Here is a 25,849-nt window from a genome sequence, read left to right on the forward strand (position 1 = left end):
CAATAAACCCATCCTAAGTCAAAAATATCAACATACGTTGAAAATTCATTCAGTACATACCTCTAACCTACCAAATACCATAGGCTAGTCTAGCCTACCATAAACGTGCTCAGAACACTTACATTAGTCAACGTTGGGCAAAATCATCTGACACAAAGCCTATTTTTATAATAAAGCGTTGAATATCTCACATAATTTATTGAATACTGCACTGAAAGTGAAAAACAGAGTGGTTGTAAGGGTATCATTGTTGCTTGGCTAACTGGGAGCTATGGATCAAAAAGAGTAGTGTACTGCAGATCACTAGCCTTGGGAGAGATCAAAATTCAAAGTTAGACGTACAGTTTCTACTGAATGCATATCTTTGGTTATCATGGTAAAGTTGAAAAATTGAAAAATTGGAAGTTGAACCATTGTAAATTGGGGACCATCTGTACTTCTAGTACCACAGAAATTTTACCGCCTATCTGAGTGAAAAGGAGAAAAAAAAAGTTCATTCATTTTTACATTCACTCAAAAACATATTGATTGAATATCAAATGCCAGGGTACTGGACTTGAACCTTTGGTGGCACTCGATTGTTAATCTTTCTACTTACTATTAGAATTATTCTGATGTTTTTCAAATAGTGGTGATTAATTGACTCATTTAAAGAGTGAAATTTGGTGTTGCCTGTCAGTTTGCAATTGACATTATAATCCCAGCAACCTGTTTCCTTAGTTCTTTGAGAATTTTCTTTATGCACAAAATATGCGCTGTTTATGAGTGGAAAATCTTTCTTAAGAGTGTTTCTTTATGGAGGAAGGGAATGCAGTCTGTTGCAGCTTTATTATGATATCAGACATTTTCCATTTCATAGGCTGAGAAATGCATATGTGATTTAAAATCAGAATTGACAAGGACATTTTAAGGATAAACGAAACATATGAAAATGAAGTTTGAGAGGGTACATTTGTGGGTGGTATTCACTAAAGCATTCCAGTTTTTAAATAGATGTGTGAAGATTATGATTCGTGGGGTACATATTTGAGGTGCTGAGAATTGGGACCTCCTGTATGCTTCTGTATTATTCACAGGAGTGGGTCGTTCTTAGAAATGGGAGACCAGAGCGAGTGGATGAGAGCAGGTCTCTGGTCATCAGAGTAAAGCAACCAGTGTAAGCATTACTAGAACATGGGGAGGCCCAGAGGTCCTGATGCTTCATGATCGAGCCCACGGGGAGTAGGGAGCACAGAGTGAGGGCAGGGGCAATTAAATGCAAACCTGGGAATTTGGCTCCTGCCCTTGGCTCTCTGGAGGGTGACTCTGAGGCAGAGTATTTCAATCTTTGCTTCACTGTGGCACACAGATATAAGGCTATATGCCAGATTCATTATTTTTTTAAACAATCACCCTTTATATGCAAAAGTGGTAACATTCTTAAATTGCCACTTAGGATTTACATCAGTCGATATCATTTGTGTCATAGATTTGCCATTTCATCAAGATCTTTCAAAGAAGAGAGAGTCTGTGCATTTAAAAAAATTATTCTGACGCCTGTAGGTGTTTCAACTACAGGGGATGGGGACCGAGGGCGGGCACGTGGGCATAGAAAATGTGTGGGCATCTCCAGCTGAATGATGAACTTGAAAGGAAAGAATTGTGTGTGGGCACAGATTGATTTTTTTCATATTAACTTCTAAGTTTAGGATTGAAGACTAAGAATGCACACATTATACTTTGCAGGTTCGCTATTTTCAGTACACAGATTTATATTTATTAATGAATTTCTAATCAAATAGTTCAATTCAGGTAAAGTCCTTCCTTATATTTCATGTCTCAGGCCATGGAGTGGAGGATTTCTGAATGATAAAGTGTGTCTCGGGTTAAATAAAGTTTTAGAATCCCTGGATACTCTTCATTCCTAAGGGATGATTATCATGTTCATAGGGACCTGCTTGCTTGGGAGATAAATACAACTTGTCTTAAAGTATCTTGTTTGTTGCTTGATTTTTATCTCTTCCTGTGACATATGTCTCCAGAGAAGAAGAAAATGTTCAAGGCAAAAAATAAATAAGTAAAAAGCCCTCTATGTAAATGTATCCAAGTGAGTGGAATTTTATGCATTACTGTAAATTTACTATTCCAGAGATTACTATAAATACCATTTGCTGAAAATACTGCTGTAATCGTTTTATCTAGTTCCAAGATCCAGTATAGCTGGAGTACATACATACTGCTGTAAATGTTATGTCTGTCTTTATTTAAAACTGAACAAAACAGAACAAAACACACAATAGAGTAGACCCTTATTAAAGAACACATCTTCAATTACGTATTAAGACATTTAAAAATATATAATTTAATTTACATATCTAAGTTAAAACATTATAATATTTAATTTAAATTCTTGGTTTAATCTAAACATTTGATATCATGTATCAAAACCAGTAAATGTAATTTTGCCTTTATCTTGTACATGTATAAAATAATTTGTGATTGGCCTGACCGGCACGTTAGTCACAGGACTTGTGCGTAGAACTTTTAAATTTTCACTGAAAAATCAGATTTTATTTAAGCTTCACAGTAATTCTGAAATATTTTGAAACTTGAGACTTTTGTTAAATAATCTTTCATGTTGAGTCATTATTATATAATTCATTATGTAAGCCACTTGCAGTTTTTCTGGTAATTAAATGAACTAACCAAAATATCAAAACTTCAAAGGAGTTTTGTGATAGAACAACCCAAGACTTCATGTGGAGAGGGTTGTGGACTATGTCCTTGAGTCCTTAGACTCAAGACTGAGGGTAGCAGCCAGGAAATAAGAAAAGCTGTACATGGAAAGGTTAGGGGGTAGCTGTACATCAAGAAACATACTTACATGAAAATTATTTTGAAACACAGACAATAAAAAGAAGCTCTGATTGTACTGTTAAGGTACTCATTTTCACTAATTAATTATTAATCCTTTGTTGTTGGAACAATATTTATTTTCATTAATTTGTGTCTGATCTTACAGAATTGCTTTAGCACATTTCATATTTAGTTTCAAAAATTACTGTGTATAATATATGTTCTGTAAGTCATAGGGAAAAAATTGCTTATTTTAATAAGTGTTTCAAGTACTGTAGTGCTCTTTTATTAACACATTGGGGATGTTACATAAAATACCACTGTGCTATATTTGCACGTAAACATTCAGGAAAACCAGATGGGGTATTCAGTTTGCTAGTGAAATGATCAGTACACATACTGTGTCTAATAATTGAATACATTTTAAAGCTCAGGATCTGTGTGGTCGTATTCAGAGAGGGTGGGTAAAGATGTCTCTGCTAAGGATGAATAAAGTCATGATAGCAGTAAGGGGAAAAGAGGAAAAAAACACCAGTAAATTAATGAATTGAAGTTTGTAAACCTACTGTGAAGAATTTTTTTAGCTTAAGTGGGACCGGATGTTTCTGTTTACAAAATTAATATTCAACTGCACTTGAGATGGGCAAGCATATTTTAATTCTACAGGCATTAATATCTATAATGAAGGCCAGAGGCTTTCAAACAAACAAGTGATGAGTATCCACAGCAGTAGCATAAGTAGGACTCTAATAAATACCTTTCTATAGTTTTTCTTAGAGGCTAGCTGTGGTTAATTTTTAAGCTATCTTTCCCACACAACATGTTTTGTATATCTTTGCATGTAGACATTCTGTGCATGGATAAACATGTATCCCCATACTGATAGAATTTTTTTTAACCCAGAAGAATATAAGTCAAACCTAATTTCTCTATGTTAGAACCCAAAGAAAATTTAGTGAAAAGTCACTAGTATTTCCTTTTATGTACCCCATCACTCTGTTCAGAAGTAGGATCAGATTCCACACAGTTTAATTACTGATGATGGAGGTACTTATGTATATTGTAGCTGGAATATTGTACCTTACAATTAGCATATTCTATTTTCATTACTTACCTTCAAGACAGAGCCTCATCTTTCAGAGTCATCTAAAAAATTAGATATTTATTATATACTTTAGACAAAAGAAATGGGTGACTGCATCTAAGAGTTTCTAGGAACCCAGGCATAACTTTAAGGTCGATAAAGACACTTTTTTTTTCTTACTGCTTATATTGTCTGTCGTTTTCTTTAAATTTTGCCCTTAGGTTTTGCGGTTTAACAGTTTCCCATCTATCCCAAGCAAAAACTCCTAATTTTACCACATGGTGAGTTCTTCAGAGTCTGGCTCTGCTTGTTTTTGTTTTCTTTCGCTCACTTCTCCCCAGCCCTTGTCACTGCCTAGCATGGAATACAACATATAGTAGGTGCTTAAAGGTGCTTGACGACCAATCAATTGATTGATTGATATGGTTTGATTAGAATGAGTTTGTGACATATACAGATGTCCAGAAGGAAATCGATGGAGTGCCAATCTGTGGAGGCCAGGCCAGAATGTGTTTTGTGTCTGACACGTGGTATCCTTAAACTATTCTCTTAACATGTGTTGACATAAGTATCTTAGCCCTGTGCAGACAGTAGCCACATGAAATATGGGACAAGTGTTGTTCCTGGATGCATTCTGATTACAGAGAGGGATGAAATAAGCGTGTCTGGACTTGCAAAGACATTGCACCTGCTGTGGATGATTGACATTGTGGATCATGTTTGGGGGGGGGGAATTAAACTGCCTGGTGTTTTGTACATCTTTACTTAACGATATAGATAGGTCAGTGAATCTCAGTCTGGACTTCACATTAGTATACTCTGGATTTCTTTAACACTGCCACTGCCCTGGCCCTACCCTAGACAAGTTAAATCAGAATCTCTAGAGGTTGGGCCTGGGCATCATTCATTTTAAAAAGCAATTCCAACGTGTAACCGGTTTTGAAATAGTTTGAGGTTTTGTAGGAACCAAAGCTGAAAGAGAAGAAAGATTAAGGAATATAATTTCTACTCACCCTGTTCTCATTTACTTGTTGAGAAAGATACATCACGGTTCAATAATAATGTAGTATAAGCCATTTATGCAATTTTAAATATTCTAGTCGTGGAATTAAAAAGAGGAAAGAGGAATAGTTTGAATTAATTTTAATAGTACATTTTATTTAGCCCAATATATCTTATTATTAAAACATGTAATCAATATAAGAATGTTAATGAGACATTTTTACAATCTTTTTTTCCCCCTTGTATCAAGTGTTCTAAGTCCAGGGAATCCTGTAGCTTTGCAGCACGGCTTGGTTTGGACTGGCCACTTTCCAAGTGCTCAGCTGCCCTCATGTGTGGCCAGTCAACCTCATATCGGACAGATCTGGAGGGTAAAGTGCTAGAAGAGAGACCAGGAGACCTGAATGTAGTGTTGGTTTTGTCACCGACTAATCCTGTGACCTTGGACAATTCACTTATCCTCTCTCTTGACTTCAGTTCCTTTTTGTTTACTAGGAGGGGGTCAGCAGTCAGTCTAAATTGGGAGTTTTATAATTTTACTCCAAAGAGCCCCAGGATTTCGTGAGCACACCTTAACTGCCATCATACGGAAGAAGAGAAACAAGCAATCTGCTTTAGGCTCTTCTTTCTTTTGGATATACTTGCATTTCTGGATGTCATTTTGTTTGAGGAAAGAAACAAAAAAATTTTTTTAAACCAAACCAACGTTTGAAAAATCCCTCGGTTGAATGTTTTCTTAAGTCTGTGGTTCTCTCTTGTCAGCATTTATTCCAGGAAGAGGTCAGGCGGCAGGTATCCTGCTTTTCCTTCCAGCGAAGGTATCACCGTGACAGTGACTCTTGAATATTTCCTATCAAGTAGTAGGAATTCCTTCAACAGTGGCTACAGTGGCTCAGAGTTGAGAAATAGAAAGCTCAGATACCGAGGTCTACCCCAGAGTGATACAGTTCACTTATGGCTACTGAGGCAGCTCGTGGTTGTCTAAAACCGACCTCTAGCCCAAATCTCAGGGGACCCCTGACTCTGAGGTGTGGCCCCCATAGTCAGCCAGAACCCAGAGCTAGGAATACCTTGGCTACAAGGCTTTTCTGACTTGGAATGTATTTCTCTACTGGTGAATGCCAATGTCAATAATTGGATGCCAATATTGGATGCCCATGGCTTTGGTTCCTAGACTTTCAACCTTCCTTCCTATCAGATAGATGAACTCTCTGGTAGCATCAACAAATAGAAAAGAAACAATATCATTTCCAACCTGTTGTTTGGAACTCAGTCTTTGCCAGATTTCCACAGTCAATGACATGGGAATACAACCCTAGTCCAGTGTGTTGTTTGCCTTTAAAGACTTCTTTGGTGGTTTGTGGCAGGAGTCAGTCAAGGACTTACACGTCCCGGATTTTAGCTGCTTTGCTGTTTTATTTGACAACGATAGCAAAAAAGACACCGAGTGGGAATTGTGAAGTAGAGAAAGCTGAGAAGGTTTCTATCTATTTTTAGGATGCTTCTAAGAAGTCTTCTATAATATCGTCTTCTTTACTTAACAGGCAATTATGAGAAAATTGTTTTAGAAAGAATCAGCCCGAAAATCAGCAGTTATTTCAGAATTTTTATTAGCATGCACAAGCTTAATTCTTCCAATCTTGGCCTGCTCATGTATAAATGGAAGCAACTTGTCATACTCAAAGCAAAAGAGGGAAGGGGAAATCCCATTTTGCTATAGCAAGTGTAGCCACTTATACAATGAGTTAATGAAAGAAATGTTTTCTAAGTACGTTGGACTCTTTGGTCCAAGTAGTTTTTGCTCAATGTTTGGCACAGGTCTGCATGTAGGACTCTAGGTGAACAGAGAAAGCAAATAAGTGTGACCTTTGTAAGGCTGGTGTTTTCTTTATGAAGCCAAAAAGTGTACAAATACAAATATTAGCCCATGCTTAGTTTTGTCCCAGAAAACGTCTCTCTGGCTGACCGCATCTCTGCGTTTGCTCTTTGGCATCGTTGCTGCCCATCTTGGTCCCCTGCAGGCCTTGCCATCTGTTTAATTGGTAAAGGGGCCCATCTTATCAGTGTCCCTATCATCCACTTGGAAATAGAACCCTTCGAATGGCCTTTCTCCTCTTTTTTCTTGCTTCGGTTTATTTGGAACCAGCCCCAATATCTCAGTGCCAGGTGGCTTTACCTTAGCCAGTTACCTTAGGATTAGCAATTACTGGAAGGTAAGAGATCTGCAGCAAAGGGTGGGAGCATCTGTTATTGCAGTGATCTTGGCCTTGGAGAGAGTCTAGGGACTTGGAGAAAGTCTAATTCATGAAGGTGATGCCCTCTCTGGGGTGCTCTCCTTTTGCCTCTCATCTTCTTAAATGCTTCAGCTCTTTCAGGTTTAACCCTTTGATCTGTCTGAAGTATAATAAGGCCAGCTAGTGTGTGTGTGGCAGAGACCCACTGCCTGACAATAAATCAGCCTCCTTCCCTTCTGTGTTCCTATGATTCTTGCCTGACAGTTTTGCAGAGTCACTTAAACCTTCACAGTTGTCCTAGTCACACTTTAGGAACTCACTTAAAAAAAAAAAAAAAAATCAGCTCATGGCCTTACCCCAAGTGTCCTTTTGAAGTTTCCCCCTTTCCACCCCCATCCTGTCTCTGGGGAATTTTGAGGAGTTGCCAGGTAGGATATTTTCTACTTTCAAACCAAACATAAAGACCCAGGTAAAGAAATGTGGCCATCGAAATGTTTCCATGTTTTCTTAACAAGTGTGTATGTTAGTCGGGCAAGAAAAAGTGAGGAGGGCAAAGAAACAGAATGAACAAAATAGAGCCCAAGTGCCAGAAGGCTAATGACTTCGTTGCCTCTTTTTTCTCCTCCTTGTTTAATTCTGGAACTTTCTTTTTCTTTCATTTTACACTATGCTTTGGTGTTAATGCATTTTGTCTCTCATTTTACCTCTTGCTTTTGTATTACATATCTATTCTACTATAAGCCACTCCAAATAATTTTTGAAAATAAAAGTGTGGTCTTTATAAGAAATACCACTCGGGATTCATTAGAATTTCAATTCTAGAAAGTGGTTTACTCATCACCGTTTAATTGTTAAGCACGGTCAAGTACTTTCTGGGAAGTAGTGTGGTGTAGCTATTAACACAAGTATTCTGGCATCAGAGTGCCAGGGCTGACGCTCAGCGGGTCTACATATAAATCACTAGGTGATTATCTTGGGCAAGGTGCTTAATATTTTTGAGTCTCAAGTTTCTCTCCCACAGTAATGTTCTAGGGACTAAATAAGTTTATATATAAACACTTGTACTTATGCCTTCCTCACCTTACAGCTTTATTGTTGTGTCTGACTTTATTACCCAAACAATGCCTGGCATAAAATAAACACTCTATCAATGATAGCTACTACTAGTACTATTTACTTTAGTTATTAGAACAATCCTCAGATAGATATAATCCCCACTTTCCAGGTGAGGTAACTGAAGCTAAAGGAGGTTAAATTATTTAGCTTGCCCAAGGTCATATAGCTGGTGGGTGCTCAGAGCCAAGGTTTGCACCCAGGTTCATCTGACCATGAAAGCCTCATGCATGTCCACTGAGTCTGCACTGCCACTTCACTTTGGAGGCATTGTTAAATAGATATGCTTGGATTGTTAGGAAAATCAAGCTTGCATCCATCAGTACATGTTCATTTCCTGATTTTTAAGTAGTTGTCATTTCTCTTGGATAACAAGTCTGTGCTGTTAGATTGCACAAAATTTCTTGGCATAGGTCTACCATAAATCCTGCTTCTTTGAGAGACGCTTTCAGGAGGTAAGAGGGCTAAGTTTAATCCGTAACATCAAGTGTTTTACCTAAGAGAAGTGCTTCATATGGAGATGTTCTTATGCATATGACATAATGCACACGGCAGATGAAAGTTACAGGAAACAGTGCTGGTGCTTCTTCCAGATATTTCTAATAGATCTGAGTCATCCAGTAAATGAACCCTCATGTAAAACGGAGAAATAATGATTTTCCCTCACTGAAGGGGCTGAGTGGCCATTTATCAGAAATTTAACCTTTATAATACCGTCTCTGACCGTGGACCTTTGGACGTCCTGGCACGTTGTAGGAGTTTAGTGAATATCCTCTGGCTGAATGAGTGAGTGAATGTATTTAGAGATGTGAAGAATGGCAGGAGCTACAAGAGACCTTCTTGCTGTTAAGAAGGCATGGGGGCATGGCTGGAAGAGAGAATGGTTGGCTCTAAGTCTGAGCAACAAATGGAATTTGTCATTATATCGTACTCCGAAATACCTGTGTCTCCTGATGTCATACAGTCCTCTCACTGTTCAAGAGATTCCCTGATTTTCTGTTCAGTATTCAGTGTGTTTTCACCCTCAGATTCCTGCTCTCTCCTTATACTGTGAGTCAGTGGGTCAGTTTACTCAGAGGTGTAACTCCCATTGAAGGGCAAATCTGGTCTGAAAGGTCTTTTCCCCTTCCTCTAGTCTCAGTAGAGGAGCCTGCTTTTTAGTGAAGAAATGTCTTCACCAGAGTCAAAATTAGAAGGATGGATGTATAGGGACTCTTTGCTTTTGCTGAATTGATTATTGCCTAACAGAAACAAATCTCTCTTCTTTTTTGTTATTCACTCAGTCAGGATCTTCTAGATGCATGAGATAGGTACTGGATGAAGAAGAAATGTAAATTTCCTTTCAGCAGTCACATCACATCTAGACTCATAGGAAGAAGGCAGTCTTTAATTCTTGATAGCCCTTGATCATATTTTAATGGGGGGACTTTTTAAATACTCCAATAGGTGATTAGTGATGGGGATGAATATTTGGTGGTTATTATCGAATCTTGAATCTTTGGTTGTTGAGTTTTGGCTAATGTAACGATTTGACTTCTTCGCTTTCAGCTGTCCCGTTTCCTCCAAGTCACCGGCTTACGGCAAAAGAAGTGTTTGATAACGATGGGAAACCTCGTGTGGATATCTTAAAGGCACATCTCATGAAGGAGGGCAGGCTGGAAGAGAGTGTTGCATTGAGAATAATCACAGAGGGGGCTTCAATTCTTCGACAGGAAAAAAATTTGCTGGATATTGATGCACCAGTCACAGGTAAGTCCTGAGGATGGAGACTGTCCACTTGGACCCACACTTTGTTGTTTTCAACATCAAATCAAAAGTCTTAGATACCAGTGAGTCTTCACCTTCTTCATCTTACTCTTTTCCTGCCAAATCTGTACGTTAGGAACAAAAGATTTAATACATATGTAACAGTATTTTTATTTTCATGTATTAAATATCTGTGTGATGTGATACCCAAAAAAGTGGTGTGCAACTTAGAGATGCTGAAGATATTCTGAAGTAATACCTTAACTAAGAAGTGACATTTGGTCAGTAGAACACTGTCACGAGGAACACAAGATATTCATTGGGAAAGGTCAGACAAAGCATAGGAAGACTTCCAAAGTAGTTAAGTGACTAAGTTAATGCAGTGGCTCTCAGAGTGTCATCCCAGACTGGCATCACCATCATCACCACCTAGAAACCTGCTGAACTGTACCTTCTCAGCTCCCACCCCAGAACTACTGAATCAGTTCTCTGGGGTGAAGCCCAGTGATCCGTTTTATCAAGTCCTCTAGGTGACCGTGACAAACATTAAAGTTTGAGAACCATTGAACTTCAGGAAGAAGACAAAATTTCTCTCCTTCCTATAGCATTTTATGCCTAGAAAATATGTCTTTACTTTTTGAGAGTTTTTGTTCTGTTACTTCTTAAGGGCAGATATGTATTTTGGGTAAGTGGAACTTCACTTAGACCATAAAAATTAAATCTTGTCAAAAAGTTTTGTGTGGTATAGAGGGTCAAATAGTAGAGCCTTTTCATCTACACTTTGTGAAATTTGCTAAACTTGCACGTTTGTATTTCTAGAGAATCTAAAAAAAACATGTATTTTCTCCTTAATTATTATCATTCTGGCAAAGGGAAGAAGTTTGACATAGAATATTATGCTTTTCAAAACAAAGAGGACATTTAAAATATTTCATATATACTACTGATTGCTTCTTTCTTCCAAACCTTCATGTACTTATAATATTATTGGCCTTCTAATATATTTTTGAAGGTGACTGGTAAGAGCAAGATAAGCACTCTTGAATATCAGACTAGACCTTCCTTGATCAAAATGCCTCTAATGATTCCTCTTCCAGAGAAATTGACATTTACATTTTGTTTTGGGTTGGCAATGCTGCTTTTCTTATTTGTAATTCAGAAGAATAATGAATGTGTTTGGGGCCAGGCAGCAGGAGAAATTGGTTCCGGTGGTAAGTCAGTGTTGGACCAGTGGTGAAAAATCAAGCTACATACTTACCCTGTGTGTATCACTATGAACCCCATTTTCCATGTGTTAAAATGCAGTCATGCATTATTATCTTTGACTTACAGGCACTGTGGAAATATAAGAAGAAAACAAATGTGAACATGCTTTACTTTCTTAGATACTAAAATATGAAAATTTTTTAATATCTAAGTAGTAGCTTGGAATCTACCAGCAAAGAAACTACTTTTAAAAATTCACTGTAAATTCCACCTATAAATAGATGGTAAAATAGTAGCTTTAAATGATATTTATATCATTAAGTTTTTTTGATTTTGGTAAGAATGAATGGCTTGATATTTTACTATGATATCATAATATGACATTGTGATATGATAAATATGGTATATTATGATATTTATTATGATATTTTCTCTACTTCACATAATAATGTGTGATTTCCAATTCATGTTAAACTCACTAATGAGCCCAGTAGGTATTAATGGAGGTGATAATTATAACAAAAAGGAAACATGTAAAATAGACATTTAGGGGAATATATTTCCTGGGATACAATCAGCTCTTCTGTTTGATGAGGCTCTGTCCTGAAAGAACACATAGGGAGGTTTCTGGAAAAGTCAGATTCGTGATGTTTTATCCCTGAACCTTTCTGGGGTCCATTGACTAATTGCCCTCATATTCAGCAGAGGTTGCACCTCGTTCTTTCTGGTGAGATTCCAGCTGACAGTTTGGCACATTTCCCAATATAGATAGGAAGAGACTTTAGAAATCAGGATTCAATTATGTATAACTTTCCCTGGGTGAGAAAGAAAAAAAAAAATCCTTCTAGATGGTGACAGAAGTAGCTATGGAGACATCACAGAATACGTAGCACAGAATATGTAGTGTTTATATTTCTTAATGAAGGCAGGATTCTAAGGAACCTCCAGTAGATTCCATTGCAGTGATCTCTTTCTTCCTTTTCTGGGAATGTAAAGATACGTAATGTAAGTGGTGGGGGAATTTATTTTAACATTTCCATTAAAAGGGAAAAAGAAAACTCTTTTGCATATGATTCACCAGAAAGCTAAATCCATAGCTTCATATTTTAACCCATGAACTTTCCAAGCTGAAGCACAGAGGACTGCGAAATAAAAGCAGGGTACCGTGATCCGAGAAAATTGCTATCTCTTTGTATTTCAAGATACTTCTTATAATTTATTGATAACATTTTATGATATATGATTGTGTTCTGAGATTTGATTTTATTTGGACAGCTGAACCAGCAATGTAATGTTTATTTTTAAATGTAGAATATTTGTTATTTGGATAACTGAATCAGTAAAGTGAATCAATGAAGTCAATATTATATTGACAGTACGCTATGCAATAAAAGGCATAGTTTACACTTCCAAATCTTAAGGGTAGAGTATTCTTTATGTAGTTCAGAATTCCACACTTAAGAAAAATGGAGAACTTAAACAGTTTAAAAGAGAAAGCAGAAAGGAAGATGTAGAAGAGGAGGGGGAGAAGAAGGAAAACAGTAGAGCTGCAAATGAGAACCTGTGAAAAAAGAGTTAAGGGGAAAGAAGAAGGACTTTTAATGTAGGGAGAAAAAGCCTGAAGCCTGAAACCATATGGTGGTTTTCAAGTGGTATTAGAAATAGTCTCTCACCTATGTATGTCAGTTTCCTAAAAATGTAAGGTGAGCCATCAGGGTAGAAACTGACGATTAGCTTCTTTCGGGCAATTCAGCTTTAAGTATAGCCTGATATGTAAACTCACAAAATGAAACAAATGGCAACTATTTTATAATCATGCACAAAAGCCACTCCCCAGCTTTCCCTCTTCTTTTCTTCCCTCCTACTTTTTATTAATAAAAACGTTTCACACTCAAATGTTTAGAGAGGAGTTGTGCTAACCTCTGTGTCATGGTTTGCTCCTATTTAAAGAAAAATCTAGGAATTAGTGTCCTGGTTATTGGAAATCTGGGCATTATTGCATTCCATTAGCATTTCTTTGATGTTTAAATTTACAAAGCTGCCCAACTTCCCTTCCTCCCTCCCCTTCAAGTGTTTTTAAAGCAGTAAAACAAAAGGTTTATGTTCAGTTAGGATTTTTTTCCCTTAAAATTCTGATTTTGATTTTGGAGAAGGACCAGGAAACTGCCTGGTCCCAATGCTCCCTCCATGTATCCCTCTGGGGAAGGTGATAAAGCACTATGTACCTTACCCTCCTGGAGCATGGATTTAGATAAGCCAGTAACCATCTCTGTGGGAGTAGAGGTGAGGATTAGTTATGGGTCCCTAATCAAAGCAAGGGAGGCATGAGTTACATTCTGCTCTTTTCTCTCAGCAAACTTGCCTGATTAGAATGATGGCTGTTTTAGACATTTAACTTGAAGAATGTGTTTCTATATTGGAGGCATTTTGTGAAGGAAAGTATTTTCCCTCTTTTTGACTCTTTTTTGAAAATTGAGTTAAATTTATCTTTGTTTCCTTGCAGACATACAAATGGAACATTAAAAAATGTGGCCAAATATCTGTGTAGCAACTTGCTATGGACTGCATGTTTGTGTGTCCCCAGTAATCATATGTTGAAGCCCAGACCCCCAGTGTGATGTTATTTGGAGGTGGGGTCTTTGGGAAATAATTAGATTTAGTTGAGTCCTGAGGGTGGACCCCTTGTGATGGGATTAGTGCCCTGATAAGAAGAAGATGAGATGAGAGCCCTCTCTCTTTACTCCGTGTGGGGATACAGCAGGAAGGTGGCCATCTGCAAACCAGTAACAGAACCCTAGCCAAACACTGAATATGCCAGCACCTTGATCTTGGACTTCCCATCCTCCAGAACTGTGAGAAATAAGTGCTTGTTGTTTAAGCTACCCAGTCTAAGGTATTTTGTGAACTAAGCTGAACTAAGGTACAAGTCATTTGGGAATTCAGTTTACCAAACATTTGCCTGGTACAGGTGGTGTGTGTTATACAGAGGTGAATAAGACCTGGTCTCTGCTCTCCCAGGGGTCAGCATATAACAAAAAAACTGAAACAGATATTTGCCGAAAGATATGTGCATCAAACTATTGATTAAATGAAAGGATATGATCTAGATTTATTCAAGCAAATTTAGAAATATCCAACTGGATAGAGCTAACTTAAAACCAAAAAGTTTTCCTCTTTTCTAAATGGCTACGGTTTCCCTGACAGTGTCCATTGATTATTATATTACATCTTTGAGCTAAAAAAAACCCTGTTAAATAGCTCGGATCCTATCTGTCCTGGATATGGATGGAGAACTCTTTCAGAAGGCTAGGAACTGTGGATGATTGAAACAGATGAGGCATAGACCTTGAGTAGAATACTCAAGGTCTATTTGGGGAGTCAGATACAGAAATAGATAATTACTGTAAAATTTGTTAAGAACCGTAATGAAGGTGCCTATAAACTAGTGTGGGAACTCAGAACAAGGAATGCAGGAAAGCCAAGGAAGTCTTGACAGATTACATGGTACCTGAACTGGAGCATGTGTGATAGGTGAGATTTTACTATGTGAAAAAGCTAGCAAAGGTTATTCTGGGCAGAGACAACAGCATATGAAAGGCACTGTTATTTTTTGTAAAGTGGGAAGGCATGATCTTGGAGATTTGCTGTGGGAAGACAAGGTATCGGAAGGGTGTGAGGGGTTGGGGTGGGGGGTGAGACTGAGGTTGGACTGTCGGGGTCAAATATTAGTCTCTTGTAAGCAGCACTTAAACATTTGGTTACTGTTCTGTAGGCACTGGGAGTGGAGAGGGTCTTGGAGAGGGGGAGTTACACCTTCAGGTTTGTGGCTAGAATAGCATCCTGGATGAGATGAGCAGAGTGAGCAGGGAGGAGCTCTTGTGAGAGGGGCTGATCAGGAACCTTTCATACTCGTTCAGTATGCCCCGAGTATGCCTTGTGCCCTGGCAATGATTTTGGCAGGCTAGGAGAATTGGATCCGATTTTGATTACAGGGCCCTTCAAGAATGATGATTGACATTGATCTTAAAATGTCTGATTAGTTTGTGCTTAGTCAATATCCATTAACGACTTCTTGAATATGGTAGGATGATTTATGCAGGGATCCAATATATTGCATTTCTCTTTCAAGTTCTCATATTTTCCTATTTTCCCTTTGACCTAGCAGAGAACATTTCCCTCATGTATAAAGCAGAAGCCGACCAGGAGCCTGGGTCTTTGAAGAGAATGATTTAGAACTCATTTTCTGCTCCCTGGACCGGGGGGATAGGCCAGCATCAGCTGGGCAAACTGCTAATCTCTCCAGTTTGTCTGTTTCCTGCAGGGGGGGATTTGTCCCTAGAGCAGCAAAGGATTCCCTCAGTGGCTGTGCCTGCCATTTAGCACGTCAGGCAGTTGCCAGGAGAACCCTTTGGCTTTGTTCCTGGATGTGAGAGTGAACTAGTGGCCAAGTTTAAGGTCATGGCATTCCTTCCCTTACAGCAGCTGACGTCAATTAGGAGAATTCCCCATGCCTTTACTCCGGGGAGAGTTAAGTGGGGTAAGAATCCAGTGTCTTTTGAGAACCGAAAGATCAGTGTTTATTCTCTTCATACTATCATTTGTCACAATCAGAGCAATGCAGCCTTAGTTTATATGAGGATAAAATATTACTTCTGGGGCATTTTGCCCACTTCAAAGATTTCAGTGGCCAAATCTTTAGGGCCTGCCCTGCAGCCCGAGTCCTATTTTGGTACCTAGCCCACCGCTGGCAGGTCAGCACATTTCAGGCCCAGCCTGTGGCAGCCACCACAGTTTGATGTTTTTATTCCCCTTAATGTGGGCCCTTGATTTAAAAAAAAAAAGGATAAAAGGTCACTGCATGAGAGCCAGCGTCCTTTTCCCTGATTTGTTTTCCTCCCTTGTTTTGCAAGGTTGGTCTTAGGAAACCCATCTTACAAATGAGAGAAGGGAGTCTCAGAGAGTTTAAGTCAGTGTTTCTGGAACTTGAGCATGGATCAGAATTGCCTGGAGGGCTTCATAGAACACAGATTGCTGAGTTCTACCTCCAGAGTTTCTGATTTAGTAGGTCTGGAGTAGGGCCTGAGAATTTGAATGTCTATCAGGTTCCCAGATGATGATGAGCCCCTTGATCTGGGACCCCTCTACAGGAACCACTGGATTAAGTAACTGGCCTCATAGCTAATCAGCTGAAGACCTTGCTATGAACAGGATCCGTCAACATAACCCATGCTGAGCTATTACATGGTATTACATGCACTATTCTACCTCTGTATTAGGTTGAAAAAAATCAAGTATTTCAGCTCATTTGACTAGAATTTGTTCTTGCTCATTACTGAGAAATTACTGAGAAATACAAGGAATAAATTATTTTGACTCGATTTATAATTTATTATATTTTAAATTAAAATGTATTGCTATAACGCAAGGGGGCAAGACCAAACAATAGTGCTTAGTACCGTTGGGGCATAAAGTTTATATGGTTTTTCCCAGTGAAAAACCTTTGTAGTGCTTTCCTTTACAAGCTCTTCGAGAGTTGACTATAGAAAGCTACTGCGGAGAATAAAGGAAGACGGATCAAAAGCATCTTTAAGTGAATTGTGGTAATGAATACAGTATTATATTAAGAATAGCAGAGCCTTAGGAATTCAGCATTTGTGTGTAACATACCAGTCAGTAATAATCTATTAATGTAATCTATTAATGTCAATAAACATATAACACCACCCAGAAGAAGCATTTGACAGTTATTACATCATAATTACATGAAGAGATATTTTGCTTTAAGACACAGTGTGCCCTATCCTTTTCAATTTGCCATGAGTCAGTTTTCACAAATAGTAAGGTGTGTAAGCACCGTTCATAAGGCAACACCTATAGTTGTTTCCATAGGAAGATAAAAATCCCCAAACTATTATTTTTAAAATCTGAAAGTGATCACTTGCAATAATAACCTTCTGATGGTTTTAGAGAAGGTTGAAATGTATTATTATCAATACTGCTGTGCCTTTAAGAGAAGTAGTGTTTCAAATAACACTGGAAGGCTTCCAGGTAAGGAAGGTGCATTCTTCTTTGATACCTTAAAGGAAAAATATAGATACACTTCCCTTTGTCTACAGGAAATTCAGATTATATTTATGTTTCCAACTCATGTCATGTTCCATTTTCCCATTGAAGTGTCCCTAATAATTTTAGATTCCACTGATTTTATTCTCTTGTGATCCAGTTCTTAATGGACATTCCCACATACTGGCCACAGACTGGGACTGGGCTATGACAAAGTTTTCACTGGTCCAGACTGAAATTGCCTTTTTCAGTTTAGTGAGAATGCTTTCTTTATGTACATGAAACTATGGTGACAGTAATTGCTTTTTATACTTTTGGGGGGACAAATTAATGAGTTATTTTTGTTGTAAGGCTAACACTTGTTCGGTTCTTGTTTTTTGCCAGTTCGTACAGTGTTATAAACCCTGTACGGTTTTTTTTTGTTTGTTTGTTTTTTGGGTTTTTTTGCGGTACGCGGGCCTCTCACTGTTGTGGCCTCTCCCGTTGCGGAGCACAGGCTCCGGACGCGCAGGCTCAGCGGCCATGGCTCACGGGGCTACCCGCCCCGCGGCATGTGGGATCTTCCCAGACCGGGGCACGAACCCGTGTCCCGTGCATCGGCAGGCGGACTGTCAACCACTGCACCACCAGGGAAGCCCACACTGTACGTTTTAACTCTGAGTTTTCACACAACCCTGTGAAGGAAGTGCTGTGATCAGTTCAATTTTACAAATGAGGAAACTGAAGCTCAGTGAAATTGAGTATTATATCTAAGGTTACTGAACTAGAAGGTGCCAGAACTGGTATTAAAATGCAGGCAGTTCAACAATGTCTATTCCTATTTTATTTGGGGTTAGAAGTTAATTTTACAGGTCCATGAAATTATGAAATCTGAGAGTAACTATATAGCATGGCATTTAACTACAGTTTATCCTTGTACAACCAGGGACTTATGGGTGCTGACCCTTCACGTAGTCGAAAATGTGCGTATAACTTATAGTTGGCCCTCCATATACATGCAGTTTTGCACCTGCAGATTCAAGCAACCTCTGATCCTGTAGTATTTGCTGTCGAAAAACAATCCATGTGGTTCAAACCCGTGTTGTTTAAGGGTCAACTGTATATTGTACTGAATTTTTTTTATCATTTCATGCTATTATCCTATTAAATGTTAACAGCTGAGGACATGAATTTTATGTCACGGTTTTGTGAATGTCCCTCTGTTTCAATATAATTTTAATGTAAATGTAGTGCTGATTTGCACATAGTAGCTTATGGTAAGAATATAATGGTAAGATATAGGAACCTCTTAAACAGAGTATGTATGTATTTATGCATGTGTGTGGATGTGTGTGTTTCTGTATTTTGTTAGTATCGTCATTTAAATAACAGTTATCTTTTTTACTCTGTTCTTTTCTCCTGAATAGCTATTTGTTGATATCTGTCTAAAGTGGAGGATTTTGGACAAATGGGATACTGGATAAATATATGAACTGGTCAGAAGTAGTTTCTTATAGAAGAATCTGTGATTTAATTAGTGGATTAATAAGAGAATAATATTCAGTTTTGAGGCAGCTGCTTTACCACTATTTAAATGACTATCTTCATATATAAAATGTATTTTTAAAATATGAATTAAATACTTTTACGTACACGTCTCGCTAATGTTAAAATATATTCCGTGAGAGAAGGCCTTTAGATAGTTCAGTCCTGGCTTTGCTTTTGTCTTGGAGGTCACATAACTTTTCCTTCTGTTTTGCTGGGCTCTCTACCAGCATCATGGAGTAAGCATTGCCTTGTGAAGTAATGTGAAATCCACAGATGGGTTTGAGACCTAAGTCAAGTGTGTTGAGTAAGGGGAAAAAGGAAAACGCTCAAAAAAGTCCAGTGTTCTTTCCTTATATTAAGCCCTAAAATGTGTATGTAGAATACTGTCTATATACATAAATCCAATCCAAGAATAAATTACAAACTGGTAACAAGTATCCTCTAAGTTGCTTTTATCATATGAAAATAACATTTCTAGTTAACTGTGTGTTGTAAAAATAGGATTTTACTGATTATATGATGGTAGAAGAAAACAACCAACACATCCCACATCCAGGGGATAATCAAGTCTGTTTCAGAGGTTTTTATGAAACAATATTGTATTTTAATATTCTGAACAAGATTTCAGTTCCTGCTATCATATGGTTACTTTTTGACTCCAGTTTGGTGTATGATATGCTTCTCTGTATTAATTTCTGTTCATATTTGACATTGTGGTCCAGGTACCAGGCAGTTTTAGACACAGCTGCATTGTTTCATTCTGTTCCTGAAGATATTTAAGGTTTGGACATCAAGGCTTTTGAACTTTAAGTTCATAAGAGTCATACATGTAGGTGAAAGGAAACTTGACCTGTTTTATTTTTTTTTATAAGCTTTTTTCTTACTATTTTTCTTCTGCTCTGAACTGCCTTTCTTCATGTTTACAATAAACAAAGCCCTCTGATAGAGTAAAATTAGGACTTGTGGAAAGAAAAATTGTAGGTAATAATGAAGGAAACATGAAATTACTACCCGAACTTTCCTTTTCTCGTACGACTCCATTTGTTATGTCTTTTTTAAAATAAAATTGTATCAAGATCACCATTTTATTTACAGTGCCTTTCTTTTTAGATTCATATATTTTGGTTATATTCAAGACTACATTGTTGGGTTCTTTGGATTTTATGATTAGTGTCAGACATTTTACCATTAAAAAATCTGTTTGGAATTCATGAATTTGATTCCATTTCAGAAACATAGTTAACTCACCATCTCTGAATGTGCTATCTGATTTAAGATGCCATCTGGTGGTATGCCTTTGATACATCTAGTGCTACTTTTAACTGTCATCAGTCTTACATCCTTTATTGCTTATAAGGGAGAATATTTTTGAAATGACTTGCAAAGACATTTGTTTCCATTTCAAACAAAGGATGCTTTGTACCTTCCTTTCTGTTTTCTCAAAGTAATATGCATGTTTGCTTTGGTCTTTATTAACATAATCTGATTCTTTCTTAAGGCAACATTGACCTTGAAAGTCAAGCTCCCATTTTAGGAATTCAATTTAGTTCAGAGAAATTTGTAGATATTTAGCATCCCCTTTAAACTCCTAATTACATGTTTTTCATTTAGTTTTTTAATGGTAAAATTTGATTGGCTCTTTGTATACCATGTGATGAATAGGAGATTGTCAGATAATCATAAACATGAAACAGAAATTATTCATTTGAAATTCTCTTCCTCGTATTTTAAACATTAAAGCCCAGCTCCTTCTAAGGTGGACCTTAGCTTAACCTTAACTACCGCTTTTTTTTTGCCTTCTTCAAGAGATAAGCTGGTAATTCTTATTAAATATATATCAAAGCTAGGTGGAAATTAGAAAGTAAATTGTCTGCATTATTGATATAAAATATCCATTCCACTTAAGAATCTGAATTAAGGAAGTGTTAAAAGTACATGAGGTTTTTTTTTAGGCCCTTTCAAAATTATTTGTGGCTGGTTAGCTTAGTTTATTAAGGGTATAGTGGCAGTGGGCCAATTTATAGACTCTTTTCCCACTGTGGTCTGTTTAGCATTTTCTGATTATACTCAAACTTCTGGGCCGGCCAGTTTATCTGAAGGAAAAAAAAAAAAAATGAATGGTGTGGAAAGAGGTGAGAAAAGGAAGGGTGATTTCATCTGTGCTGTCCATCCAGTTCACCTGCTGAGGTACATCTCCCAGTGACCGTGCAACAATAACTTTATTTTCATCCAATGTAGTGTGGTATCAGGGTTACAAATCATGGACCTCTAGAGAGGCATTCAGGATCTGCAAGTTCTTAGCTGTTTACCACTGGCAAATTATTTCACCTCTGTAAACCTCAGCTTTCTCATCTTTGAAGAGATGAGGTGTGAGTTTCATGCCTGTCACTCCGATAAAGTGAAGTGTTGCAAGCACAGCACTCAGAGTAAGTGCCCGGCAAATAGTCGCTGCTTTATTATCATTGCTGTAACCATTTTTGTCGTGGCTGTTATTGTTGTTATGCAGCTAATACTGCAACTATCAGTTCTGTTCCATTGTTCAGTGATTAGAAGCATAGAGAACTGTTAACTATATTAACATTTGGATATTATAGCAGACTTTGCATTTCCCCTTTTATGGATGTAAGTAAATACCGAGAGGGCTGTGGAATGAAAGAGGGAGCGGAGAGGCCCTTATGCCTACAGCTCTCTATTACCCATCCTTTCTAAATTGCAAATCAGTTTCAATTTTAATTAAAGAAAAATAAATTTTGTGTTCATGGTCATGCCGTCAGTATATCGATTAGAAATAAGAAAATGAAAAAAATCATTTAAAACCTGTATAATATGGGCTTAGATGTCTTTTAAAATTAGAAGCAGTTAACCAAATATGGGAGGGTGGGTCTTGCTGAAGCATCCCACGTCCAAGTAATAATACTCCATACTTGACGGCTGAGAATCATTCTGACGCAAATACATTTTCATTTCAAATTTGGGTGATTGACCTTCTTTAAAGATAGGTCCCTGTGCTATACAATAAATCTTGTTGTTTACCTATTTTATATATAGTGGTGTTTATCTGTTAATCCCATACTCCTAATTTATCCCTCCCTCCCCTCTTTTCCTCTTTGGTAACCGTAAGTTTGTTTTGTATGTCTGTGAGTCTGTTTCGTAAATATGTTCATTGGATTTTTTTTTAGATGCCACATATAAGTGATGTCGTATAATGTTTGTCTTTCTCTGTCTGACTTACGTCACTCAGTGTGATGATTTCTATGGACATTTAGGTTGCTTCGATGTCTTGACCATTGCTAATAGGGCTGCTATGAACGCTGGGGTGTATGCATCTTGTCAAATTCAAGTTTTCTTCTTTTCCAGATATATGCCCAGGGGTGAGATTGCTGGATCATATGGTAGCTCTATTTTTAGTTTTTTAAGGAACCTCCATACTGTTTTCCACAGTGGCTGCACCAATTTACATTACTACCAACAGTGTGAGAGGGTTCCCTTTTCTCCACACCCTTTCCAGCATTTATTATTTGTGGACTTTTTGATGATGGCCATGGGTGATTGACTTTTTAAATCAGGGGTCCCCAACCCCTGGGCCACGGAGCAGTCCTGGTCCATTGCCTGTTAGGAACCAGGTGGCACAGCAGGAGGTGAGTGGTGGGCGAGCAAGGGAAGCTTCTGTATTTACAGCCACTCCCCATCGCTCTCATTACCGCCTGAGATCCGCCTCCTGTCAGATCAGCGGTGGCATCAGATTCTCATAGGAGCGTGAACCCTACTGTGAACTGCAGATGAGAGGGATGTAGGTTGCGTCCTCCTTATGAGAATCGAATGCCTGATGATCTGAGGTGGAGCTGAGGCTGTGATGCTAGCGCTGGGGAGTGGCTGCAAATACAGATTCTCATTAGCAGAGAGGTTTGACTGCACAGAGACCATAATAAATCAACTGCTTGCAGACTCACATCAAAACCCTATCAGTGAGTGGCAAGTGACAATTAAGGAGTAGTCTGGACATAAGCAACACACTTTGGGTATCGTTCTCTCCCATCACCCCCAGATGGGACCATCTAGTTGCAGGAAAACAAGCTCGGGGTTCCCACTGATTCTGCATTATGGGGAGTTATATAATTGTTTAATTATATATTACAATATAATAATAATAGAAATAAAGTGCACGATAGATGTAATGTGCTTGAGTCATCCCGAAACCACCCCCCAACCCAGTCTGTGGAAAAATTGTCTTCCACGACACTGGTCCCTGGTGCCAAAAAGGTTGGGGACCGCTTTAAATAACAGTTCATGGAACTCCCAACAAAGTGTACATCATCTGTATTTTACATTCCCAAACATCCTGCCACTGACCACTCTAGGGCCAAAAAATCAGTGTTGTATGAAATTAGTCCTATGTGTAAGACAAATATCATACCTCACACATTAAGATGGTTCAAGTATTTTAAAGTTTTCATTGATTGGGCATGTACCCTGATACAGGCAGGGTGCTAAATAACCGCGTGTATACAGTGGTGTCCAACTGCCCTTAGCATCAAGTTGCATATCCTAAGATGGTTTAGAAAGTCTTGCCTGTTCCGTTCCCCATATATGTCTCCAGTCTCATCCACTGCCTACTTCTCATTATTTTCTGTGACCTGTCTACACTGGCATTCTTTCATTCCATTTCTGTCAATAAGAGACTTGGCACAGGCTGTTCCTTCTCTCTAGAATGCCCGATCCCTACCCCCAGCCCCCGCCCCCGTACACACACCCAATAATCTTGAATAGTTAGATTTCAGCTGCAAAGTCACTTCATTCGTTCTTCAGGGAAGCCTTCCCTGACTTACCCCAGTATAGTACTGTGTACCTTTTCTTCAAACTACTTATCATAGTAATGCTGTTATGTTACTTGTGTGATCGTTGTTTGTGTGATCTCTGGTCCTCACTAAATGGTCAATTTGAAGAGGGTAGACCCTTTGTCTGCCTTTGGCTACTGTTTATTCTTAGCATCAAGCATAGTGACTGCCTCTTGGCAGATATCCATTAATATTTGTCAAGTGAATTGATGCATGCAATATCTTAGTTTGTAGAGTTTATTAACATTTCTTACGACCATATATACCATGTGTCAAAGCCAGGTACCAGTTAAAGTGGTAAAAACATATTTTATCCCAAAACTATTGCAACAGGGGAAAAGAAACTTCAGTAGAAAACTGAGCTCAATTCAGAATACAATAAGGACAAGTGGGAATTCATAGCAAAAGAGCAGGACAAGGGGGTCACTGGATGGAGAATTCCTAAGAGAAGATGTCAAGGATAGGGAATCCTTGCTCCTGGCAGGCCAAGGTGATCAGATATTAAAGGTGGGGGGATTCTTCCTAGAACTGAACTAGGCAGGCTGAAGACAGGGCCCCAAGGATGAGGCCTAGATGAAAAGATGACTCAGAGAAGCCTTTCTAAAGTTTGGTCAAGGAGAGAGTTTTTGTCAGTCCCTCCTCTTATTCAAGGAAAGAAGAAACAGTCTGTTTCTTTGAACAATATAAGGCCATTTTTCGTTCAGTCACCTTTTGTTCATCAAGAACCAGCTGAGCCATCTGTTGAGGCTTGGCGAAGGTTGCCAGTTGCTGAACTGTGTCACCCAGAGACATTTAGCGAGAGGGATACTGCTAGGAGGATAAGCAGAAAGACAGATTATAGACTGAATTAGTCTATATGCCCAACTTCATAGGCCTTCAGGGATCTGCCAGAAGAAGTCCCAGAACCTGTCATCTTTCCTGCAAGGAATTTCTTCCTTTGCCTCTTGAACCTTCCTGGTTATTGCAAAGATATCAGTGAGATTACAGAGGTACAGCAGTCACTTCCCTCCATATCCAGGGTGATGTAGTTCTAGAGGACAGTGTACTGGATTCTTGTAATTGCGAGTCACGGATTCAAGGCCAGTGGTACTGTTGCCCGCAGACGATGTGACTTGCCTCAGCAATGAATAGATGACTCTGTAGCTGAGTCAGACTTCTTCAGCCAGGCAATAGATTCTTTAAGGTGGTATCCAAAAGGTGGCAAACCTTTCCTAAAATGTAATGAGGTCTTGTGAAGAACTTAGGCCCAATTCTGTAGCTGTTTTTTTTTTCCTAAATTGCCTCCCGGGAACTGAGATCACCTACAAGAGGATCTGTGATGTCTCTGACACCTCTTTGGTTTCTACAGTGAGAGGACGGGAGTTGGGGGGTGATTGTTCTGGAGATAGTTTAAGAAAGGAAGAAAACTGGGGAGGGTTGAGTGTGATGAAGGGATTGGTAAGATTGGCAAATTAGCAAGATTCAGTCCAGTTGGCTGGTAACAGCCAAATAGGCTTGGGTTCCACAGACAAAGTAAGAATTACCAGGAGGTAGCAGGGGTCAGAGAAATAATCGTCTGATGGCTGAGGCTGACAAAAGGTGTGGTCCATGTGTGGTTGGGTTGAGTCTGAGGAATTAGGCCGGGGGGACTCACGGGGACATTTCCATTCATTTGAAGGATGTCTCGGGGACCCATAGTAGCTACGGAGTTTTATGTTGAATTTAGTGATGGCTAGGTAAATGTAATGACAAATGCTCATTTCAAGAAACAGGCTGGGGGTAAAATTATGATGGAAACAGGCATGACGCTTTCAAGGACAGACTGGAATTGGTTTGGGGGTTGACTTATGGTGGGTTGTCCAGTTTAGAACGGTGGAGGAAAAGAGAGGAAGGAATATAACAAAAGAAGTATTATGATTGATCAAAGGAATCTGGGAACTGTCAGATGTACCCTCGGGAAAGGGAGCACAGTACCAACAATCTGTGGTAGGGGCCGAAGGGAGACGGTGTGACTGTATTTCTCAGACAGAGTACATTATTTAAGGGTCAGTGATGATCATGATTTTAAATAAAAGTTTTTAAATGTAAAGACAAGGTTTCTTTTGGAGCAGATTTTGATTTTCTGTTTAAGTAAGGCTTAATGCTAAAGCCATTAACTGTGCTACTGGTAAAATACTAAAATTTTAACATTTCTGTAGAAGGTAAAAGTGAAATGGAACATGGAT

At 38.5% G+C, this 25,849-nt stretch overlaps 1 protein-coding gene across 1 annotated transcript in view; it reads left to right on the forward strand.

The window, feature by feature from the left end:
* PPP3CA (protein phosphatase 3 catalytic subunit alpha) overlaps window positions 1–25,849 on the forward strand; it is a 298,900-nt gene that overhangs the window by 132,808 nt on the left and 140,243 nt on the right. Inside the window, exon 2 of the mRNA XM_024736041.1 lies at window positions 9,817–10,017. Within this exon, the coding sequence (XP_024591809.1) occupies window positions 9,817–10,017 (201 nt within the window). The remainder of the gene's footprint in view (window positions 1–9,816; window positions 10,018–25,849) is intronic.

This window comes from Neophocaena asiaeorientalis, unplaced genomic scaffold, assembly GCF_003031525.2.
Source record: "Neophocaena asiaeorientalis asiaeorientalis breed wild unplaced genomic scaffold, Neophocaena_asiaeorientalis_V1.1 scaffold7, whole genome shotgun sequence".
NCBI classification, from domain to species: domain Eukaryota; kingdom Metazoa; phylum Chordata; class Mammalia; order Artiodactyla; family Phocoenidae; genus Neophocaena; species Neophocaena asiaeorientalis.